At 42.2% G+C, this 15,943-nt stretch overlaps 1 protein-coding gene across 2 annotated transcripts in view; it reads left to right on the forward strand.

The window, feature by feature from the left end:
* Positions 1 to 15,729, forward strand: part of GHITM (growth hormone inducible transmembrane protein) — a 43,993-nt gene extending 28,264 nt beyond the window's left edge. For both annotated transcript variants that reach the window (XM_040436324.1, XM_040436326.1), the window contains exons 6-9: positions 6,893 to 7,001; positions 7,331 to 7,519; positions 7,603 to 7,774; positions 15,130 to 15,729. In XM_040436324.1, the coding sequence (XP_040292258.1) occupies positions 6,893 to 7,001; positions 7,331 to 7,519; positions 7,603 to 7,774; positions 15,130 to 15,217 (558 nt within the window). In that variant the 3' untranslated portion in view covers positions 15,218 to 15,729. The remainder of the gene's footprint in view (positions 1 to 6,892; positions 7,002 to 7,330; positions 7,520 to 7,602; positions 7,775 to 15,129) is intronic.
* The last annotated feature ends 214 nt before the right edge of the window (positions 15,730 to 15,943 follow it).

Here is a 15,943-nt window from a genome sequence, read left to right on the forward strand (position 1 = left end):
ACCCAGGCTCCGGGTGGAACGTGTGCTCTCCTTCTCTGTTCATAGGAGTAAGTCCCGTGCTGGGTATCCCGGGCTGTACCTACCTCTGGGTAGAGGGGATCGACGCCTCGTGCCTCTTGCAGGAGGATTCCTGTGACACGCTGCATTGCCCTTCCTCGGCGCACATCCGGCAGTGGCTCTCAGGTCGGCCGGCCGGAGGGGGTGTGGCCATGAGCAAGCGTGGCGTGTGCTTGGAACTGGCGTGGGGGCGGAGCCAATAGGAGCAGGGCGCTGAGTTCAAATATGGCTCTGCTTTCCCTGGGAAGGAATTCTGTGGCAAGGATCCAGACCTGCTGATCCCTGCAAAAATGTCCTCCGCTGATGCTGACACCCCACACAGACCTGCTGATCCCTGAAAGGCTCTCAGCCCGGTAAATGACCACCTCCATTTTGTGTTGAAGGATGATTTTTTCCTATCCCATGATCACCACTCGGGTGCTGGTGTGGGTCTAGTTCTAATATAATGTATATATTCTTTAGGTAAAAGAGGCTGGCCCTGCAAAATCCTCGGGTGGTGAACCCACAAAAAAAAAATGTCATGTGCAGAACGGGTCTCTCCCATTCTAGTAAAAAAAAAGCTATGTCCACGCTGTACGGAAAAGGTGGTGGCGGAAGAGTCACCATCTTTTATGGAAAACCTTAGAACCCTTATTAGGGACGAGGTTAATTCAGAAATAGACCAACGTATGGCACCCTCTTCTCCCCATCCATCTACTTAAAAATCCGTGGATCCTTCCTCGGACGTATTTGACTTGGATGAAGGAGAACTTTTCTCTGGTGACTGATTCCTCAGATGACGGCTCTGGCTGTCCGTTATGTTCCCTGGAGGATACGGACTTTCTGTTAAAAGCTATTCAGGCGACTATGAAATTAAAGACACTAAAGAACACTTATCTATCACCGACCAGATGTTTCAGGATTTGGGTGAAAAGAGAAGACAGGTATTCCCAATTCATGATAATATAAAGGATGTTATATCTAGGGAATGGAAACCCAGGGAAAAGACCCGTTATTTGAAAAGCCTTCAAACGAAAATATCCGTTTGCAGATTCCGATTGTGAAACATGGGAAATCACCCCCCTGGGTTGATGCCCCGATAGCTAAAATTTCCCAAAAATTCTTCCTCCCCTTTGAAGACATGGGGTTACTGAAGGACCCCATGAAAAAAATTTGAGTCTTCTTAAAAACATTGGGAGACGGGATCGCAGCCACCTGTGCTGCGAGGTCCCTTTCTCTCTGGATCAATCATATGGAATATCCCTTAGCAGCTGGTACCCTGCAGAAGGAAATTATATCCCCTCTCCTGGTTTTGAAGCAGGCCTCAAATTTTATGGCGGATGCTTCTGCAGATCTGGCGAGACTCTCGGCCAGGTCTACTTCTCTATATTTTGGATAAAGCCTCAGACAGAAAAAAAGGGGTTTCCTTCTGAATCCCATTTTTTCCAGCATAGAAAAAAATTTGTTCCCAAAACAGGTTTAAGCAGACTCAAAACAAAAAGGAGTCTTCAGGTAAATGGCAATCTTCTAGAGGCCGGGATAGGGGTTTCTTATTAAATCCTGACTCCTCTTGCCAGAAGTCCGGTAGGGCAGGCTTTCAGTGTTCAGCCAAGCTTGGGATTCTATAGGAGCCTCCCTCTTTGTCCTAAAACAAATAAGATCGGGTCACAAAATAGAGTTCTGTTCCCTGCCGCCTGCAAGATTCCTTGCAAACGGATCCTCTCAAACAGGAGGTCCTAGTCAGAGTTTTTTTCCCTATTAGAAAAACTGGTAGTTTCAGAAGTTCTGATAGCCCAGCGGGGTCAGGGGGTCTACTCTCCCCTATTTCCTATAATAATAATAATAATAAAAAAAAAAAAAAGCTAAGTGGGAAGTTCAGAACAATCTTCAATCTGAAGAACCTAAATCACTGGGTCATTTATAACAGTCGATCTGGCGGATGCCTATTATCATGTTCCCATTCACAGCGAGAGTCAAAAATATCTCAGGTTCGCTGTCTACATAATGGGAGAGCTCTGTCATTTCCAATATCGGGCTTTACCTTTCGGCCTCTCCAGTGCACCACGTCTGTTCACGAAGATTATGGCAGATGTAGTGGGCTACGTTCATCTAAAACGAATAATGGTGGTCTCCTATCTGGACAACCTTCTAATCACTGCAGGTTCCTATTCTCGTCTTCTGGACCATCTCAGAATTGTGAAAGAAACCCTGGCTTCCTTAGGGTGGGTTATCAACCAGGAGAAGTCAAGACTATTTCCAAGTCAACAGAGATTATTTCTAGGTGTACTACTGAACACCCACCATATATCTTCCTTTTTACCACAAGAGAAGCAGATCAACCTTGTAGCTCGGGTAAGGGTACTTTCACACTAGCGTTTTTCTTTTCTGACAGAGTTCCGTCACAGGGGCTCTATACCGGAAAATAACTGATCAGGCATATCCTCATACATTGGAGAGTAATCTGTTCAGGATGTGTTCAGTTCAGTCATATTAACTGATCAGGCAAAAGATAAAACCGTAGCATGCTACGGTTTTATCTCCGGCGAAAAAAACAGAATACTTTCCGGAATGCCTTTTCCGGCATTTTTCCCCATAAGAATGTATTCGTGCTGGATCCGGCATTCAAAATACCGGAATGCCGGTAAAAATTTGAACAAAGATACAAGACTGATCCGTCTGTCCGTATGACAAGCGGAGAGACGGATCCGTTCTTGCAATGCATTTGTGAGACTGATCCGCATCCGGATGCGTCTCACAAATGCTTTCTGTCACATGCAGATCGGCGCATCCGGCAGGCAGTTCCGACCATGGAACTGCCCGCCGGATCACACTGCCGCAAGTGTGAAAGTAGCCTAAGAATCTTCTGTTCCAGAAAGACAGCTTCGATAAGAGACATCATGCGCTTGCTGGAACTTTTAACATCGACAATCCTCTGTGAATTGGGCTCAGGCCCACACCAGGATCCTGCAGTCTTTCTTCCTGTCATCTTGGGACAGAGTTTCCTAGAAAATAATAATTCCATACCAAGGAAAAACAATCCCTGAGTTGGTGGAGAAACATCTACAAACAGGGGTGCAGTGGCGGCCAAAGAATCAGATTACAATAACCACCGATGCAAGCAACAAAGGTTGGGGAGCACATGCTCTGCAAGAAATGGTACAAGGAACAGGGAGTCCTCAGATGTCTTTAGCGTATTCAAACCTAAGAGAATTTACAGCTGTCTTCCAAGCTTTCCTAAGTTGGAGACCAACTATCCAACACCACCATGTAAAGGTATTCTCGGACAATGGAACAACGGTGGCATATCTAAACCGTCAAGGAGGGACAAGAAGCAAATCCTTGATGGCTGTCTCAAGAAGAATATTCAGGTGGGGAGAGCAGAACCTAAAGCCCATTTCAGCAGTTCACTTAAAAGGAAAAGGAAATATTTTAGCGGATTTTCTCAGCAGATGGTCTCTCAGAGAAGGAGAATGGTGGTTAAATCAGAAGATCTTCAGTCAGATCACAGACTGGTGGGGGGCTTCCGGTGTTGGATCTGTTTGCAACAAGACAGAACAGGAAGGTAGAAAAGTTTTATTCCATCAGCCCCAAGGAAAATCTAAATCAGATAGATGCTCTTTCCCTGCCATGGCCCAGGGGTCGTCTTTACGCATTTCCACCATTCTCTCTGATTGCAAGGACTTTGATGAAGATACGAGAAGAAGAGGCACAAGTTATAATGATTGCCCCCTATTGGCCAAAAAGGTCTTGGTTCCCCCTGCTTCAAAACCTCGCAACAAGGGAACCCTGATTTCTGCCTCAGATTCCGGACCTCCATCAGGGTCCGGCCCTTTATCCCAACATACAACATCTACACTTAGTGGCTTGGAGACTGAACGGATCTTGTTAAAAGAAAGGGGGTTTTCTGAGGCTGTCATATCGACCTTGCTACATAGCAGGTCACTTCCAAAATTTATCTCCGAACTTGGAAAGCCTTTCTTTTATTTGCGGGTGACCATTGGGATCCTCAGAGTAGTTTGAATGTGAGCCTGATTTTAGAGTTCTTGCAAGCAGGATTTGATAAGGGGCTCAGAACCAGTATCCTAAAAGTTCAAGTGTTGGCCCTTAGTGCTTTAGGGTGGCAGAAATCCCCCTAGTTGGGAGATTCCTTAAAGGCACAAGCAGGCTGCGTCCTTCCTCTTTTTTTAAAGTTCCCCCTGGAACGGCTAGGAGGGTGGGGAGATCCAGGCTCTTTCCTGCAGGCAGCCTTACCTCGCTGTTTTGGATAATAGGGTAATTCTTAGACTCTCCCCTGCTTTCCTACCGAAGGTCTTCTCGAGGTTTCATTGCCAGCAGGAAATAGTTTTACCATCCTTTTGCGCTTCTCCAGCTTTAGATCAGGAAAGAATGGTTCATCATCTAGATGTCAGGCATTCTCTTCTACAGTACCTTGAGGCTACAGATTCTTTTAGAAAGTCTGATCATCTCCTTGTCCAGTTTCAAGGAAAAAATAGGGGTCTTGGACCCTCTAAGGCTTCAATAGCCAGATGGCTAAAACAAACAATCGTCCTGTGTTATAAAGCGAAAAAGGTTTCTTCCCCCTTAGGGTTAAAGGCTCATTCCACTGGGGCCCTGTCCACCTCTTGGGCGGAAAGGGGATCTGCTTATGTGGATAAGATATGTAGGGCTGCCATATGGTCCAACCCCATGACCTTCTTCATGCATTATAAACTTGATGTTATGGCTAACCAGGATTTGGCTTTTGGATGTAAAGTCCTTTTCAGCTGTAGTCCCTCCCTAAAAAATCTCTTCTCTGAAAATCTCCCATCAGTGCTGGTGTGGGGGCATTAGGGAAAGATGACAATTACTCTTACCGGTAATTTGATTTCCTGTAGTCTCCAACAACGGCACTGGGGTCCCCCCAAAAAATAAAAATGTTCTTTTGTGTATATAAACATTTCACATATATATATATATATATATATATATATATATATATATATATATATATATATATATATAGTTGTGGGTCCTATTCACAGTTAATTTATAACAAAATAATATCATAAATCATCTTCGGTTCCCTGTTATTAACTGGAGTAGGTTGGAGGTGTCTTTATTTTGGCTACCACTGTTTCCTTTCACTGGGAGGCGGGATTAAGCTCCTATCAGTGCCGTTGTGGAGGCTTCGGGAAATCAAATTACTGTTAAGAGTAATTGTCATATTTTTCACTTCAACAAGTCGCATTTATGTAGAGGTGTTAAATACAAGGCACTTACTAATGTATTGTGATTGTCCATGTTGCTTCCTTTTGGCTGGATTCATTTTTCCATCACATTATAGACTGCTAGTTTCCATGGTTACGACCACTCTGCAATCCATAGGAAAAAGCACTAGCCTATTTGCGCTCCCACTGTCCAGGCAATCAGAGAGGCAAGTGCTCAAGCATGACCACCACTGATGAATTGCAGGATGGTCGTAACCACGGAAATGAGCAGTGTATAATGTGATGGAAAAATGAATCCAGACAGCAAAGGAAGCAATATGGACAATCATAATACATTAGTAAGTGGTTTGTATTTAACTTTCTCTACATGATAAATGCCATTTGCTGAAGTGAGTCAACCCCTTTTAAGCGGAAGAAACTTTAGAAAATGATTCTGTGTGCATTCCGTTTCCATATGTCCGTTCCGCAAAAAAGATAGAACACGTCCTGTTCTTGTCCAGGATAGGCATAGTAACATCGGATCTGCAACAAAAAAAAACTGATGTAATACGGATGTCACAGGGAGGTCATCTGTATTTATGCGGATCGTTTTTTTGCATACCGCAAAATACATATGGTCGTTTTTCAACTGTCAGGAAAATCGGATTGCATTTACACCTCGTCAATAAAGCTTCCCATACAGCTCTGCGACTTCCTTTAGTGTGTTATAAAACAGCTTGGTGGGTATATAAGGGGTGTGTGATGGGATGTTGGCACGCACATCCCTCATGACTGTCATGGGTAAAAGGGGTCATTTATCAGAGTTGCAAAAAGGGATGATTATTGGCTTTCGGTGCAAGGGCAGAAGTATTTCAGAAACTGGTTGTGAACTGTTCACATTCTGCTGTGGTGACAGTGCATTGTGAGTGGACAAATGGCACCATTGCGAATAAGTGGCATGGAAACTGCAGAGAACCACATGCCACTGATGTGAGAGGTGAAACTCTGCTGTGAAGGTGCGCGAGAGCAGATCAACATGCTACAGTGGAGAATATCGCCACCAGAATGAACCAGGGGGCTACCAGCCATGTGTCGTCGCAGTTTAGCAAACCCGGCTGTGTATGGGAGTCTGAAGCAGAGAGATGGTCGCTTCGCCTCTGCTAACGTAATTGCATAGGTAGAAAAGGCCTCAGTTTTTGCGGCAGTATTTGAAATTGGAACAGATGGATGTTGGCGTGTTGGGCGAGAAACATCGGATAACTGCAATCAATGCTGGAAGAACACAAGCTGATGGTGGCAGCGTTATGTCTCTTCTGTCTAGCGGTTACTCTGGGTTTTAGCTGGTGGTCATATTAGTGTGTCATTTGTGCTACATTTGGCTTGTAATTGGAGCACAAATTATGAGAATGCAGGACTGTAGCATTACGTTACACATGATTTGTCTGCTACCATGGAGCATAGGAGCTGTGGAAACCATAATTTAGAAAAAAAAAATTATGCTTTATTTTTAATTCTAAAATGTTTATTTATGATTAATAATTTTCTAATATGGAAGCTTCTTGCAGGTGTTTTCTGCACGGAGAATCCTCCTTTTAAGTAAGGTTGTAAGCTTTTAAAGTGTTGTAAATGTATGCACCACTTATGTGTACTTTATTTTATTTTTTTCCTAGGCTATTGGTGCAACCTTTGCTGCTATGATAGGCGCTGGCATGCTGGTTAGATCGATATCATATGATCAAAGTCCTGGAGCTAAGCATTTGGCTTGGATGTTGCATGCTGGTAAGGTCCAACCCAAAGCCACAGTGGTTATAAGGTCCTGTTATCACTTCATCAATACTGATCTCGGCGTATATTTTCTAATGCTGCACCCATAGGGCCTGTTGGCTCCGTGAGAAATTTTGTCCAGCAAATATAAATCTAGCTAGTAGAGTTTACTAGTCATGCAGTTGGTTAAATGGGAATGGCCTAATTCTTTTTTTTTTTTTTTTACGTTACCCTATTGATTTTTCCTTACTGAAATGAGCCCCGAAATGTATGCAACACTGTTTAGTAGTTTACACTTCATCACACATTTTGAACTAATTTTTGCTTTGACTTGTCTTGTGCAGGTGTGATGGGAGCAGTGATTGCCCCACTAACCTTACTTGGTGGTCCTCTGCTTATCAAAGCTGCATGGTACACCGCTGGAATTGTAGGTGGACTCTCAACAGTAGCAATGTGCGCACCCAGTGAAAAGTTTCTAAACATGGGGGCTCCGCTTGGTATCGGTTTGGGCTTGGTTCTTGTTTCCTCTATTGGTATGTACTTGTTACTTATTTATTATTATTATTATTATTAATTCAAATTATTATTATTAATTATTTATTATTTCCTTTTTAAGGCAGCGCATTCCTTCCTGCTACATCTGTACTTGGCGCCGGACTTTATTCAGTAGCTGTGTATGGAGGTTTAGTTCTTTTTGGCATGTTCCTTTTGTATGACACACAGAAAGTCATAAAACGTGCGGAGACCACTCCCATGTATGGGATGGTGAAATATGACCCTATAAATGCGTAAGTATATTGAAGATTTATCCCTGTTTTTTTCTTTTGTTTTGTTTTTTATACAGGGGTTATGCAATTTCTGGACCCCTCAGCGATAATATACTTACCCCGCTCCCCGCACCGCTCCTGGTCCCTGGTCCCGCGATGCTAGGGAGGTTTGTCCCCATCCCCTCCTGCCATTGGCTGCTCACCCCCCGACACCGGATGTTTTCATCCGTGCTCAGGGAGAAGCGGTATCAGCGTTGTGGGGATCAGGAGCGGGGTAAGTATATTACCGGTGGGGGGGCCTGGCACATGTGGGGGGGTTTTAAGAAATTGGATAACCCCTTTTAAGTACTTAAATAGAAATATCCATAAAAGCCATATGGGTGTACAGCGTATATAATGATGTTCTCTGCATCTCTGGTAGCCAGGACAATTTTCAGTTTTGACATTTACAAATGAACCTAAAGTACAAAAACTAAATCGTACTAACCTCCATACCCATATATTCTCTAAGTGGACACCCAGCATGTCAAAATGCAGCTCAGCACTTTATAGACACTTTATACACACAGACATCTTCATGCAACTTTGTGTCATAAAATAGCAAAAAAGTTGATATTAGTGGGTGTGAAGGACTGAACCGTCACTGGGGCTGCTGGAGAGGCCTGAGGGCTAGCCTCCTTCCTACGGACCCAAAACTATGGAGATCCCCCTCAGTTTCTTGGGGTTACAAGGAACTATTAACCCTGTCTTGTGTAGAGTATTATAGGCCATATCATTCCTGTTGCCCATTAAAGGTGCAGAGGTGAACCCAGCAACACAAAAAAGGGTTAACTCTGCACTGAGGCTCCCAAGGAAATGTGTTAGTTAATTTGTCCCTTTTTTTTCTATTGTGTTAGTGATGGGATTAAGTAGCCGGCTCCGGTGTAGAGTAGTATATCACCCTCTGATACACTCAGGAGATAATCCCATCTCATGTGTCTACTCTCTCCCTATTCTTTCATTAAGATACTGGGGAGGGGATGTCTTTTTGCATGCTGTTCATGTTTAAGTTATGTTAGACCTCTTGAACTGTATATGTATACTGAGTTAGTCCATTGTCTTAGGCGGAGGGGGTGTGCGCCTCTGTCCATTGTCTTAGGCGGAGGGGGTGTGCGCCTCTGTCCTGTGGAATTGTATAAATTGTGAGTGCTGGCTGGCATTAAAGTGTCCTGTTCTACCCTCCATGAAGTCTGGGCTTATGTTTGGGGGATTGGAGAACTACACTCTATAATCATTATACTTTCCAGAGTATAATCCCTAGCTCTTGTAAGAGCTGTTCCTGTTTCGCTCTCTGGACTAAGAGGTTCACCCACTGGAAGCTGGAGCCCGGCCTTGGGTTCAGGGTTGGTGGAGTACGGCGAAACCCCAAAACAAGCTGCAGTGGTTCATGGGGTTTGCGGTGGTTATGGTGTCGAGTGCGGTCCTGATGGTCCTTGGCGAGCACTAGGAGCATCGTTCGGAGGCACCCAGTTGGGGTGGCAGGCGATCCGTCACAGTGGGTAAAAGTGTAACCCAAGCAGAAAGGTATATGGACTGCACATCTTAAAATTAGATGTTCAACATGTGCAGAATTCATACACACCACTTAGGCCTAAATTTATGTGTATATGGCAGAACTGGAAAGACCAAAAATTTGGTTTTAAGCTGAAATATTTTTTTTTAAATGGCAACCTATAAAATTTACATTAGAGTCCTTGGACAGTAATTGAACCATCAAAACCTATATATTTCCTGAAAGCGGGCAACCTGATTGCTGTTGCCTTGATGTCCACCTTCAGGTAACTTTGTGACAAATGGGAATTATTTTAAAACAAAATGTATAAAAAAAAAATAAAAAAAAATTTGGATCTAAAACTCACATCCAAGCAGAAGGTTACCCATAAAAACAATGTAAATGTAATATATGGTGTGCAGTTCTCATATATACCACAAGTGTATACATAAAAGCAACTCCTTTAGATTTACAACGAGCCTTATTTGCTCAATTTGTGCATCTGCTCAGTCTGATTTGGACAGATATAATTGGACAATAGGATTTTGTTTGCTTTTGCTGCTTGTTCTGAGCATTATTTTTGTTATATTAAAATGTATTTTTCCTCTTTACGGAATAATTATTCATGCAATAAAAACAGTACAATTTTTACACCTTAACCACTACAGGACCGCCGTACGCAGGATTGCATCTTTGCGGCAGCCCTGTTATTCTGAGTGGACGCGCCGGCGTGTCATCTCGCGAGACGCGAGATTTCTTGTGAACGCGTGCACGTTCACAGGAACTGCAGGTAATCAAGTGGATCTGCAGCCTGCCAGCGGCGATCATTTGCTGGCAGGCTGTAGATACGATTTTTTTTAACCCCTTAAAGGTATATTAGACGCTGTTTTGATAACAGCGTCTAATATACCTGCTACCTGGTCCTCTGGTGGTCCCTTTTTTGCTTGGATCGAGCACCAGAGGACACAGGCAGCTCTGTGTGTAGCACCAAGCGCCACACTACACTACACCCCCCCCCTGTCACTTATTAACCCCTTATTAACCCCTGATCACCCCATATAGACTCCCTGATCACCCCCCTGTCATTGATCACCCCCCTGTAAGGCTCCATTCAGACGTCCGTATGTGTTTTGCGGATCCACGGATCCGCAAAACACGGACACCGGCAATGTGCTTTCCGCATTTTACGGATCCGCACATTGCCAGAACTATATAGAACATGCCTTTTCTTGTCCGCAATTACGGACAAGAATAGGACATGTTCTATAGGCTCTACAAAAAACGCAGTGTTCGCCCGATCAGGCCTGATCTTGTGCGCACACTTGCGTTCAGTCCGCCCCACCGCAGTGACAGAATTTTTTTTTTTCTGATCACTGCAAAAACACAGCAAAATCGCTGCGGTGCTATAAAAAGATCACTTTTGAGGGGCATGGCGAGTTCATAGTTTAATTTTTTTTTTGTCACAAGTTAGCGGAAATTGATTTTCTTTTTTGTTTTATTTTTTTTTGTTTTTTCTTACAAAGTCTGAAATTTCACAAACTTAAGCATCCTCAAACTGCGGCCCTCCAGCTGTTGTAAAACTACAACTCCCACAATGCCCTGCTGTAGACTGATACCTGTAGGCTGTTCGGGCATGCTGGGAGTTGTAGTTTTGCAACAGCTGGAGGGCCGCAGTTTGAGGATGCCTGCACTAACTTGTGACAAAAAATAAAATGTCACATGAACTCACCATACCCCTCACGGAATCGAAATGCGTAAAAAAAAATTGACATTTATATTCCAGACTTCTTCTCACGCTTTAGGGCCCCTAAAATGCCAGGGCTATATAAATACCCCACAAGTGACCCAATTTCGGAAAGAAGACACCCCAAGGTATTCGCTGAGGGGCATATTGAGTCCATGAAAGATTGAACTTTTTGTAACAAGTTAGCGGAAAGGGAGACTTTGTGAGAAAAAAAAAAAAAATCTATTTCCGATAACTTGTGCCAAAAAAAAAAACTTCTATGAACTCGCCATGCCCCTCACGGAATACCTTGGGGTGTCTTCTTTCCAAAATGGGGTCACTTGTGGGGTAGTTATACTGCCCTGGCATTTTAGGGGCCCTAATGCGTGAGAAGTAGTTTGAAATCAAAATGTGTAAAAAATGCCCTGTGAAATCCTAAAGGTGCTCTTTGGAATGTGGGCCCCTTTGCCCACCTAGGCTGCAAAAAAGTGTCACACATGTGGTATCGCCGTACTCAGAAGTTGGGCAATGTGTTTTGGGGTGTCTTTTTACATATACCCATGCTGGGTGAGAGAAATATCTCTCTAAAAGACAACTTTTCCCATTTTTATTTTTATACAAAGTTGTCATTTGACACAGATATTTATCTCACCCAGCATGGGCATGTGTAAAAAGACACCCCAAAACACATTGCCCCGACTTCTCCTGAGTACGGCAATACCACATGTGTGACACTTTTTTGCAGCCTAGGTGGGCAAAGGGGCCCACATTCCAAAGAGCACCTTTAGGATTTCACAGGGCATTTTTTACACATTTTGATTTCAAACTACTTCTCACGCATTAGGGCCCCTAAAATGCCAGGGCAGTATAACTACCCCACAAGTGACCCCATTTTGGAAAGAAGACACCCCAAGGTATTTCGTGATGGGCATAGTGAGTTCATGGAAGTTTTAATTTTTTGTCACAAGTTAGTGGAATATGAGACTTTGTAAGAAAAAAAATCATCATTTTCCGCTAACTTGTGACAAAAAATAAAAAGTTCTATGAACTCACTATGCCCATCAGCGAATACCTTAGGGTGTCTACTTTCTGAAATTGGGTCATTTGTGGGGTTTTTCTACTGTCTGGGCATTGTAGAACCTCAGGAAACATGACAGGTGCTCAGAAAGTCAGAGCTGCTTCAAAAAGCGGAAAATCACATTTTTGTACCATAGTTTGTAAACGCTATAACCTTTACCCAAACCTTTTTTTTTTTATCAAAGACATGTAGAACAATAAATTTAGTGAAAAACTTAAAGTGAAAAATTTCATTTTTTTGTTTGCAAAACTTTCGGTAAATTTCGATTAATAACAAAAAAAGTAAAAATGTCAGCAGCTGTGAAATACCACTAAATGAAAGCTCTATTAGTGAGAAGAAAAGGAGGTAAAATTCATTTGGGTGGTAAGTTGCATGACCTAGCAATAAATCGTGAAAGTAGTGTAGTGCAGAATTGTAAAAAGTGGTCTGGTCATTAAGGGTGTTTAAGCTAGGGGGGCTGAGGTGGTTAAAGGGAACCTGTCACCAGTTTTATGGTGTCCTAACTAAGGGCAACATAAGTAAGTGACTGATTCTCTTAGCAAAATACTGGGTCACTTTCTTGAATTGACCCAGTGAATCTGCCAACATCTTGTATTGAAAAGCTCCAGCTGATAATGATGAGTCCTGAATATTCATGAGCTCCTGACTCTCCCCGCCTACCTGCTGCTGAATGACAGTTTTTTTCCATATGAATCAGCAGCAGGTGGGCAGGGGAGTGGCTATAGCTCTGAATTAAATATACGCTGGACTCAATGACATCACGCTGGACTCCAATCAGCTCATTAGCATGCGGCATCTTTGTGTGTATATTATGAGGTAACCATCTGTCACACCAGTAAGTGAATACATCTAAGGTACTTTTTAGTAGTTAATGATTGATTATAATCTAACTAATTATATACAAATATCCACATGACAGGTTCCCTTTAAGAAAATGAATCCTATAGTGACCAATAAAGTGACTGCAGGTTTCGATCTACACTTTTGACCAAAAATGACCCAGATTACCTCTCCTAGTTCATACTACAGTGATTTGGTCAGCGATTTTCATCAGTGATTGAGCCAAAACCAGGTGCAAGTCAACAACGCAGAACAAGTGTAAATCTTTCCATTATACCTTATCTCTCTGTAGGCTTCACTTCGGATTTAGTAAATACCAAAATGACCCACTTAGTGGGTGATGGGCGTATTTAACAAATATATCTTGTTTACACAGTCATATTAGACAAAATTTTGCCCTATTTTTCACTCACTAACTATATATAAAACTTTCGTTTTATTCCAACAGGTTTATTAGAATCTTACATGAAGTATGGAATTAATACTTACTATACTGCAGTAGGGCTCACAGTATTATCAGCATGTGTATTGGGATAGTATATGTCTGCTGCCTATGATCTCAGCAGTGACATTCTAGATTTCTCTTTATTAGTTGTACTGGTGTATATAACTAGTTGTACTGGTGATTTGCCTCGAATTTCAGCTGAATTTCCTCGTGCTTCATGGTAGCGAATCGATTTAACCTGAAAGTGTAAAAAAAACTAATTAAATCATACTTGCAGCCTCCTTTTGCTTGCGATGGGCCGGCCGCCGCCATCTTGATTGAAGATCTCGGCCGAAATCCCATGCGTGGTGACGTCATCTCGGGCCACGCAAGATCTTCAAGCAAGATGGTGGCGGCCGGCCTGTCGCAAGCAAATGGAGGCAGTAAGTATGATTTTCTTTTTTTTTTTTAGTGTTCATTTTACACTGTATTATTACTCCCGGATGCCGCAATCATGTATGAACGCAGCACCTGAGGGATACAATGACGTGGGGCGGCGCTTTCGCAGCTCCCTGTCATTGCACCCGCTACTTACAAAAAATATGCTCTTTGTGATAAAGTAATTTTCCAAAACTTCTCTTGTTTTATAGTTGAAAAGCCTTCCCCCAGTGTATACCTCCACTTCCTTCCATATTCAGTACCTGGGTTATCGATGGCTGGCATGGGCCGTACGATTCGAAGATTTGTTTCTTCTAGGAGGCTTCTATTGGTTTATCAGCTGTCAAGTGACAGAAATGAAAGTCTCTGGGCAAAAGAGCACATCAACATGGGTGTTAAGCTGCATCTCATCAGACATATAAGCAATACATATGGGCATGTCAAAAGAAACAATTAGGCTTTCAGCTGGCATATTTCATTTGTTTTCAAACTGATCAGCTGGGTATTACAACTGGGAGCAGTGGATGCGGGGCATTGTGCCTGTCATGATGGTGTTGCCTAGGAGCAGAAATCTAAATGAACACCTACAGTATACTAAGGACATATTTCAAATTTCTCTGTAATGTTCTTCCTTATGGCAGTTACCCTTAAAGGAAATGTGTCACCAAAAATGTTATGACACAATGGTTTGGAGGGGATAGTATTGACTTCTATGGGAGCGATTTCTAGGCATGCTCTGTGTCCTGTGCAGAGGTCATTATACAAGGAAAGAATAGATAAACCTATTGTGAATGGTGGGTACTGTCTTATCTACACACAGAGATTATATAATTACAGGCAGGATTAGAATGATAGATAAGCAGGTAACTGCAATAAAGTGATACATACAAATAAGAAGTGCCACCTATTAGGCTTGACAATCGCAGCACTAACTGGATAGAGTGAGACAAAGCTCATTTTTATTAATTTTTTTGTAAAATTCGACGAAGCAGCCTAATCAAGTTTTCCAAAACTTCTCCAACATCTCAATCACTGACCAAATCACTGAAGTGTGAACTATTCCTAAGATAATATTTCCACTCAAATTTGACATGACTCCCGTGCATATGAATGTGTTTCTGCAGCATACACATGGGTTTCTACATGTCCCAATCAATAAATGAATGGGACACTCAGAAGTTTCTGAAGCATTGAATAACACTGTGAACCTCACCACATCTAGGTGCCATTTTGCCTCTTTTTTTTTTTTTTTTTTTTTTTTTTAATAATACAAATATACTATGAATTTTTTTTATGTATTTGAAATACTCTAGAAACAGAAGTTTTTCACTTTATTCTGCAGGTGCATGGGAATTTACACCGACACTCTGAACATCTTTATCCGTGTGGCCATGATGCTGGCTGGTGGAGGCGGAAGCAGGAAGAAATAAATTGGTGCAGCTCTCATTATCTTGTATTGATTGCCGGAGCACTTTACTTATCTGTTGGACTATAAATATATGCTAATGTATACATCATCAACAAGACTACGTTTATCTGTGCAATAGAGCCAGAATCAAGTTGATTGAATCTGTTCTAAAAAGCATTTACTCTGAATAAACACACAATTCATAAGAATAATTTAGGATAGGAACAAAGAATGCTATAGAACCATTCATCTCTCCAGCAGTAACAGCGCAGGATGCAAGGAAAATGATTTCATATTCTGAAATTAAATTGCATGGTAAAACAGTACATCTTCAAGAAAGCCTTCCATAAATGCAGAGGGTGTAGAGGTGAGAAGATTTGTTTGCAATTACCTATGTGCAACAGAATTCAATGAAGTCATGTCATATTTTGAAGCATATTTACTGAAGCAAAAAGATAGCATTTATGCCAACCTCAGAAAGTAACATTTTATTTTATCCCTTTCAGTCCTGAGGAGTTGTTAGAAATAGCAGGTCAAAATCTCACTGCATCGCCTTCACGCAAACACAATGCGTGAAATAATTTAGAATTGTTTGTTTGTTTTTGTCTTAAAAATATTTAAAATCGTCCTTGGTCTGTTTCTTTTATTTGCTTGAATAGTGTGTGACATGGTAACTATATAAATTACGCTTTTGGTGAAGTGTGAAGCACATTTCACATGGAACAATTACCGTACTCCATTTGGTTGT

Source organism: Bufo bufo, chromosome 6, assembly GCF_905171765.1.
Source record: "Bufo bufo chromosome 6, aBufBuf1.1, whole genome shotgun sequence".
NCBI classification, from domain to species: Eukaryota; Metazoa; Chordata; class Amphibia; order Anura; family Bufonidae; genus Bufo; species Bufo bufo.